Raw genomic sequence first — 8,977 nt, 5'->3', positions numbered from 1 at the left:
TTTTTTTTTTTTTTTTTATTATTCCCTTTCGATTTCATCATCATCATCATCCTTGTTCTTCTTCTTTCTTCTTCATCCTTGTTGATCTCATCGCAATAATAATAATAAAACTACTGTCTCTAGATTCTTGCACAAAAATCATGGAGGATCATCATCATCAATGGAAGAAGGATTGTTTGTTTTTGTTCTGACAAAAGAGACCGAGACGGATAATCACGACGGAGGGGGGAGGGGAGAGAGAGATCGACAAATCGGGAGATCGGAGAAATGATGGGGATGATTCCTTCCGCCGCCAAACTCCGTTTCCGATCTTCTTCAATCGATTCGTATTGCTTCGCTCATGAGGCTTTCTCCGATTGTACCATCATCATCATCTCCGTCTTCTCCGTCCATTTCTTATAGCCATTTTTTTTTTGTTCTCCCTGTAATAATAATAATAATCTCCCTTCCTCGATCCTTTTTTTGCTTCTTTTCATTTGTAATCTCCCTTCCTCGATTGGTTTGTTTTGTTTGTGCATACACATATACATATATTGGCTTCTGGTTCTGGATTTTTAGGTCAGATATCGTCCATGGAAGAGGCTGATTTCGCCGAGAAAGATCCTTCTGGCCGTTACATCAGGGTACGCTCTCACCTTTGTTTTTCTCCTCTCTCATTCTCGTTTTTAATCTTTGCATTATGAGGAAAATGACCAGAGCTCGAACATTTTGACCTAGTTTGAATGACTTCTCTTTTGTCTTTGTGGTTCTACCTAATGAGAGCTGTTACTTTGATCTTATGCGTGTGTGTGTGTGTGTGTGTGTTTTGTATATTATTTCTTTTAATCTGTGTTACACATGCATTTGGAACAATCCAATCCACCTTAAGATCATGTTGCATTGCTGAATGCTAATTTATATATAGCATGANTAAAAAAAAAAAAAAAAAAAAAAAAACCCAAAACCTTGCGTCGATACGAGAGGAGTCACAACTCCTCCTTGCGAGAGAGAGGTTCAAAACACACACAAAAACATAAAAAAAAGGTTTGATTTCTAAGAGGAGAGGAATTTGGAAAATTGAGAGTCTGTTTCTTCGATTACTATACGAAGAAGAAGAGAGAAGGAAAGGGTACGAATCAATTAAATTGAACAAAGATCCTTTCCTTCTTTTGTCTTTTTCTTCTCTCTTCGTTTTTTTTTTTATAACTCTTAGTTTTGAAATGGTCAAAACATTGTTTACACTTACTTAGTCAACTTTTAATCTTCTAATCCTACTTTTATTTCAATAACCCATATGCTGAATTTTCTTTCTTTAATCTACTTTTACTTTTCTTTTCTACATTTGATTTGAGCAGGCCGGCTCATAAATAGCAAAATGAAAACACTATGACTCCTCTTCCAATTTTAAGATATTGACCCTATCGGATTTATGATAAATGAAAATTATAACATCTTGATTTAAGAAAATTGATGTTTTTCATTTGTTTTTTTTTTTTTCGCCACATTTTGACTTGATCGTTGTTTGTGTTTAGTTGTTGCCTGAGTCAATAGCCTCATATATGTGACTCACCTACCTACTCACTAAACAATTAGAAACGAGGTGATGATATCACAACAAATGGGTTAAATTCCCCATTGTTTTATTTTGGTTTTATGTGTCACCTAATTTATATTCATTGATACATTTAACAATAAACTTGAAAAAAGACTTTATCAAAAAATAAAAATGAAACAAGAGAAAATGACACACTAACGATAAACTAATTATTTATCAATTTTTAGGAGGTGGGAACACGATTTTGTCAATTTCCCTTTTGAGCTGAATAGATTACCTCACGTGTGCTAAAATGTCTTTGTTAGATTTAAATTCTAAATATGACAGTATAAGTTTACAGTTTAAACATACTTTTAGATTTATGTTTATTTTCGTACTTAATTTAGATTATGTGTTGAAAGACCTTAAAATTCCCAATTTAAAAATAATAGAAATGCTTTGTTTGAACAAATTTTTAATCAGTTCTAAATAACAACAGTTGCGTCGGTCATCGTTGTTTGACAACATGTATCTTCCTCTTAGAAGTGTCATGAAGGAGAGAATCTTCAAAATCTCGTTGATCACTTCATTAAATCCGAAAAACGTCAATCAATATTCGATGAACTGATTGTTCTTTGGTTTCATGTTTTTATCTTTTTCTATGCCATGAGACCAAATTGTAGGTTTTACTTCACTGTAAAATCCTAAGCCTTTATTACAACTGGTGTGTCAGGGCAAGACTCTAATTCACTTCAAACAATGACATCTCTTTAGTGCTACATTAATATTGAGGACCACCTATCACGTTGAACCCATCATCATAATGAACACCGACGATCAGTGTTATACTTGCTAGGAGTAAAGACCGACCGTTACTACTAGTAAACCATAAATACATAGTTGCTTTGATTTCACATTAATAAATAAATCTATATATAAAAAAAACAGTGTATATAAATTTCTCTTCCCCAACTATTCATTCAAACCCTAAGATTGCTCACTAAACAACTTCTGTTGTAACCGGTTTCGGGATTACACAAAATAAGAAACTAGGAGACCACAAACGAGATCAAATATGAATTAAATAGAAGCCCCAAACAAAGAGTAGAAAAGGTTTGATTATGCGATGGGATGGAGACCAAATAACACATTTTTTCTCTTGTTGGGATTCAACGTCTGTCTAAGGGTACAGACACGTTGAATGACTGATGGCACTTGTCGTTTGGATTCCACATTCCAACTACTACTCTGACTCGCATAATACACATACCTTTTATCTTTGTTTTCTCAGAAGTTTTCATTGGTCTCCATTGATTCCAAATATGCGGACCTTGTGCATGTGTGGGAATTTTGCGACCACCATGACAAATACGGCCAGTGTGTTGAGAAAGAGCATCGGGTGCTGATAGTCTGTTGTGTGAGAGGCTATCAAGTACCTACATGCAAAAGTTTGATCAGATTTTCAGTTCAGAAAGATCCAATCGTCATGAGGTATTCAACAAAATTCTTTAAGAGAGATTCAGCAATCTCACAACAGACCTTACGTCTCGTATGAATGTCTAGACCTAAAATATACATCTATGATGTTCGCTAAAGAAGCATTTTATAACAAACTGATGATATCAATCATTAATAGGGAACTTCGATCGAACCCTAATCAGTGAAACGGATTTGAACACAGAAAGTGACACTTTTGAAGCGCACTACTCAACAAACAGAAATTAAAAATGAAGAGACTCATAGGGCCTGCAAGAATAATTTTTATTGTCATGCCTAAATGTAAACTGTATAGTAATAATGCCAATCAGATTGTCAAAAACAAACCGCTTTACCAAAAAAAAATCGACTTGCAATTAAGCAGGCAGGGGTAAGTAAATTAAGCTCGTTGAGAGCATCTCTACTCTACATAACCAGAGGTAAAATGATCACAGAAACAAAACAAAAAGCATCACTTTTTCCAACATTGGAAATCAATAGGAGAACACAAGTATGGCAAATTAAAAGATCATCAGAGCATCTCCTACACAAAAACTAAATTGCAAAAAAAAAAAACTGCAACCATTATGTGATGAAGAAGGTGAAGAAACAAGAGGCGGTGGGGGAAAGAAGAAGATCGTCGAGATTTGAAAGAGAAAGGAAACTTACAAGACAACAGGAACAACGGTGAGAAACTTGCGATTACGTGTAAGCTGCTTGCCATTATCAATCTGTTCCCACCAAGTCAACCTATTATAGACTCCTTGATCATCTCCAAACGGTGTTCCCTTCTTCCAATGGAACGAATGATACGTGACCTAGAAATTACACAAATTTCAAATCTATATAAAATCAACCCAAAAAAAAAAATTGGAAATCAAGAAATCAAACAGATCGGAGGAGGAGATTGGGGGGGGGGGGGGAATACGGTGAAATGAGCGAGGTGAACGATGGTCCAAGCGATGCCAGGAGAACAATGGAAGACGGAGAGAACGAGGAGCCAAGAGAAGAAGAGGATGAGAATATAAGTAGTCCAAACACCAGGATACGTGAACCACTCCGTGTTCCGATTCACATCCGTCGTCGGAAGTGCTCTAACGTACATCGCCGGAGATTTGGAAGATCAGAGGAGGAGGAGGAGGAGGAGGAGGAGGAGATCGGAGATGATGATGAACTGAATCGTACAATAAAGGAGGAACAAGTTTGTTTCTTTTTTGTCTCTGCGTCTATTTCTTTTGGGCTCTTTCTGGGTTTTTTATTTTCTTCGATTTTTTGATTTTTTTTTTTCATATAAAGAAATTAAAAAAGCATTAAATTAAAATAGGAAGGTTGTTGGATGGCTCACCGATGTTAGCCTCACCGCGTCGCTCGATAAACCACGACGACGACGACGACGACTCATTCATTGCTTTGCTTTTTTTTTTTTTTTTTTTTTGAATAAAATATTGGACTCTTCTTAATTGGCATCGATCGGATATATATTCATTAGATATCCGAATTATTCAATTAATTACACTTTTTACATTTTCAATTTTTTAAAAAAAATATTCGTTTTAATTGATTATTGAACAAACTAGTTATATTTTTTTATATATAAGTAAAATACTTTCAAATCCCTTTTGTTACGAATTTTCTATTCCCTATTTTTGTGAAAATATATCGAATAAAATATTTAAATTATCTGTTTTGGCATTTTCATTTTGATCTTTAAAATGAACATGTTTTATTCATTTTTCTTACAGAAACTAACAATTCCTTCTTCTTTTTTGTTCTCTCTTTCTCTTTCCTCACATACTCTCTGTTTGACCAACTAATTCAATAAAAGCAATTGCATCTTTTAACACAAAAATATATTATTCAACCACAAATGATTGTATTCACCAAAAAAAGAAAAACGACAAAATGATTTATATCTCGTATTAATATTCTACCATTTAAGATTCATTAAAATTGAATTATAGTTATATCTATTATCCAATTAATAATAGAAAAACCTTAATAATAAAAGTAGGAAAATACATTATAGTATGTGTTAATGATGTTGAGAGAATTCAAAAGTTTTGAGGTATGTTTAGTAATTATGTGGATTAGCCCGTATAAAGTTAAACTCTCTCAGACACTTCTAACAAAGTTCTATGAAAAAAGTTATTATCCAGATCTCAAATACTTTTTGTTAAAATAATTGTCCTATCTAATGGTATTTAACCGCATTATGGTAAACAAAATCGAAGAAGACCGATAAAGAATGAAACTCACCAAGGCAGATTTCACTACTCTTCTTAAATGCTGCTTTTGGTATGTTTTCCTAGGCACTTTACTGAAGTTCTATGGAACAAGCTATATTATTCAAATTCCATTTTCAACACTTATCTTAACAAAAGATAGGTGAGATCTGGATAATAGTTTGTTCCATGTAGTTTCAGTAGAAATGTTATGGAAAATTTTGAAAACTCTGCAAGAGCTAATATCTAGATTTCATTACTCTTCTTCTATACTGTTGCAGTCTGCAGACATATGATTTCCTACGCAGATCCATAAAAGTACAGCAAGAAGGCATAGACTAAACTATGAAAAAGATAATAACTTAATGGAAAACACGGCTACATGTATCTTAGCAGCTTCAATAGCAATTGCTCCCCGAAACACCACTACTGAAAACATAGTGTTTGATAAGGATCACCTCGCTAGTCCAGCTCAAACTGCTGATCCTGCTGCAATCACTATAAAGGAAACAAGTGAACCTAGTAAAAGAGGTAGAAGGTGACACACAAAATATATTATTCAACGACAAAATGATGTAGATATTTGTATTAATGTTCTACCATTCAAGATATATTATAGTTATATCTATTATCCGATTAGTAATTTAAAAACCTTAATAAAAATAGTAAAGTACATTATCGATGGTATATATATGGTAATGATCCAAGGAATTTTAAAATTCCACAATTTTCCTGATTATAATTGACAAAAACAAAAAATCTTTACAATACAGTAACATATTTCAGATGATTTAGAAATAAAAGAAAGAAAAAACGATTAACAAAACTTTTTAATATATAATAAAAACGACAAAAATTAGCTTCTTGGGTCATATTCAATCCTCAGATTGTTGTCTCTGTACGATTCAGTCAGAAACTCGGGACCAACTCCTGTTAGTTTGTGAGTTCTCAGCCCACCTTTGGAGATTGGTCCTTAGTAGAATCTGCCCTCACCAACGCTTGTTCTGCTCTTGGGAAAAACTTCTTTCCTGGACCCGATTCTCCTGTATTTCGGCACCCTCTTTGCTCAGAAAAGTTACAGCGCAAGTGGTAGTCTACAATATCTCGAGGCAGCGAAACAACATTCTACACAACTCACAACGCTTAGCTTNNNCCCCCCCCCTCATCTTTAAGATTGTCGACAGGGAGTTGCACAACATCATCACCTCTAGAAGACATAGGAAACATTGGCGAAAGCTAATGACCCTTTGAATCCGTTAAATCACTCAAATCTCAACTAATTCTATTGTAACCTTGTTTTTTTTTTTTTGCCAAGGTTACTCTTTTGTAGGCATTACAATGTTTGTAAAACCTATTTTTCATTAATCTCATATTTACAAGTTTAGCAAAAAAGAAATTAGTACTCCAAACCTGATAAATGACAAATATATAAAAAAGGCCTGAAATAAATGAAAATAGAATGCCAAATTTATTAATTTGTTGAGAAGAGAAGAGAAGAGAAGAGAGAGAGCGTTATTGGTTTGATAAAGACAGATAATTTGACTTTCCCGATTTATTTGGTGGCCGCCCCCTACCCCCTACCCCCTTCTTNTTTTTTTTTTTTTTTTTTTTTTTTATTATTCCCTTTCGATTTCATCATCATCATCATCCTTGTTCTTCTTCTTTCTTCTTCATCCTTGTTGATCTCATCGCAATAATAATAATAAAACTACTGTCTCTAGATTCTTGCACAAAAATCATGGAGGATCATCATCATCAATGGAAGAAGGATTGTTTGTTTTTGTTCTGACAAAAGAGACCGAGACGGATAATCACGACGGAGGGGGGAGGGGAGAGAGAGATCGACAAATCGGGAGATCGGAGAAATGATGGGGATGATTCCTTCCGCCGCCAAACTCCGTTTCCGATCTTCTTCAATCGATTCGTATTGCTTCGCTCATGAGGCTTTCTCCGATTGTACCATCATCATCATCTCCGTCTTCTCCGTCCATTTCTTATAGCCATTTTTTTTTTGTTCTCCCTGTAATAATAATAATAATCTCCCTTCCTCGATCCTTTTTTTGCTTCTTTTCATTTGTAATCTCCCTTCCTCGATTGGTTTGTTTTGTTTGTGCATACACATATACATATATTGGCTTCTGGTTCTGGATTTTTAGGTCAGATATCGTCCATGGAAGAGGCTGATTTCGCCGAGAAAGATCCTTCTGGCCGTTACATCAGGGTACNCAGATATAAGGCGTTTGACGAAGTAGACGGGATTGAAGTTGCTTGGAACCTAGTTAGCATTGAGGATGTAATGCAGATGCCTGGTCAACTTGAAAGGCTCTATTCTGAAGTTCATCTACTAAAAGCTCTAAAACATGACAACATCATCAAACTCTTCTACTCTTGGGTTGACGAAAAGAGCAAGACTATTAACATGATCACTGAGCTTTTCACCTCTGGTAGTCTCAGGCTGTAAGTATCTATCTCCTCCTCCTCACTTCTCTTCTGTTATATGACCCTTCGCTTTCTGTTTTCTTCTCATCACCATTTCTTTCGATGCGCCAAGATACCGTAAGAAGCATAGGAAGGTCGATCCCAGGGCCATCAAGAACTGGGCAAGGCAGATTCTCAAAGGCTTGAACTATTTGCATTCTGAGACTCCTCCTGTTATTCACCGCGATCTTAAGTGTGACAATATATTTGTCAATGGAAATACTGGAGAGGTCAAAATTGGAGATCTCGGACTCGCAACTGTTCTGCAGCAACCCACTGCACGAAGTGTGATAGGTAATACACCAAAAAAAAAATATCCTCCTTCCTAGACCCTTGAAAATCTACTGTAGCTGAAATTTTTTGAGTGCATTCAGGTACTCCTGAATTCATGGCTCCTGAGCTGTATGAAGAGGAATACAATGAGCTTGTGGACATCTATTCTTTTGGCATGTGTATGTTGGAGATGGTAACCTGTGAATATCCATACAACGAGTGCAGAAACCAGGCTCAAATTTATAAAAAGGTCACCTCGGTAAGTCTTCCACGATCTTGACTTTCCATCAAAATTATTTGTTGAAGCTGGGCTCCCCTTTGAAACTTTGCATTTTGCAGGGTATAAAGCCTCAATCTCTCAACAAAGTTGATGATCCTCAAGTTAGGCAATTTATAGAGAAATGTCTTCTTCCTGCCTCTTCAAGACCAACTGCTCTAGATCTCTCGAAGGACTCGTTCCTTGCAAGAGATGGGTGCAAGGACTCTGCTCTTCTTGCTTCATCAAGCACAGCATCTAAACCTGTGAGACCACCACAGCATGAACATCTTCCCATGGATGTGGATCATAACGAGAATAGAAGTGTCTCCAGTGGCTCCTCTCGTAAAAGCAATGAAGACTACTCATGGTGCCAAACGATTGAACTTCAGAGGTTTGCAGAGGATAAAGAGTTCAGGTTGAGAGGAGAGAGGAGTGATGATGTCACGGCAGCAATGCTTCTGCGTATTGCTGGCTCATCTGGTTCGTTTGCTATAACAAATAACTTCTATCCAAACTCAGTCTTCTCACAGTTTTCATTTGCTGAATCAATTGAATGTCCTAATACAGGTAAATGTAGAATCGTACACTTTGCATTCTATCTGCACTCAGACACAGCTAAGGCAATCGCTGAGGAAATGGTTGAGGAGCTGCATCTAACAAGCGAAGAAGTTGTTGTGATTGCTGACATGATAGATGACTTGATGATGCAACTTAACTCTGACCGAACCTCGTCGCATCATAATCAAAACTCTCCAC

General features: G+C 35.9%; 2 protein-coding genes across 2 annotated transcripts; one reads left to right on the top strand and one right to left on the bottom strand.

Annotated features, from left to right (window-relative positions):
* LOC104719864 (ORM1-like protein 3) lies at positions 2,462-4,301 on the bottom strand. The gene is made up of 3 exons (XM_010437847.2): positions 3,918-4,301; positions 3,659-3,807; positions 2,462-2,949 (listed from the first exon to the last, which is right to left on the bottom strand). The coding sequence occupies exons 1-3, from the start codon at positions 4,092-4,094 to the stop codon at positions 2,811-2,813; spliced, it is 465 nt and encodes a 154-aa protein (XP_010436149.1). The 5' UTR covers positions 4,095-4,301; the 3' UTR covers positions 2,462-2,810.
* On the top strand, positions 6,838-8,976 carry LOC104720714 (serine/threonine-protein kinase WNK8-like; the record flags this gene model as incomplete). The annotated part of the gene is made up of 5 exons (XM_010438590.2): positions 6,838-7,668; positions 7,763-7,983; positions 8,064-8,221; positions 8,302-8,701; positions 8,789-8,976. Coding segments are annotated over exons 1-5 (1,254 nt in total), but the record flags the coding sequence as incomplete, so codon positions are not given.

Source organism: Camelina sativa, chromosome 10 (genome assembly GCF_000633955.1).
Source record: "Camelina sativa cultivar DH55 chromosome 10, Cs, whole genome shotgun sequence".
Lineage (NCBI taxonomy): Eukaryota > Viridiplantae > Streptophyta > Magnoliopsida > Brassicales > Brassicaceae > Camelina > Camelina sativa.
Note: the sequence above shows the minus strand (reverse complement) of the source record. Positions and strands in the feature narration are given on the sequence as shown.

Bases quoted from the DNA above. Each gene is read 5' to 3' on its own strand.
- LOC104719864 (XM_010437847.2), bottom strand. From the start codon at position 4,094: ATGTACGTTAGAGCACTTCCGACGACGGATGTGAATCGGAACACGGAG. The intron at 3,808-3,917 runs GTATTCCCCCCC...TGTAATTTCTAG, and splicing joins TTCACCTCGCTCATTTCACC to GTCACGTATCATTCGTTCCA. The intron at 2,950-3,658 runs GTAAGTTTCCTT...TTTTGCATGTAG, and splicing joins ACCGTTGTTCCTGTTGTCTT to GTACTTGATAGCCTCTCACA.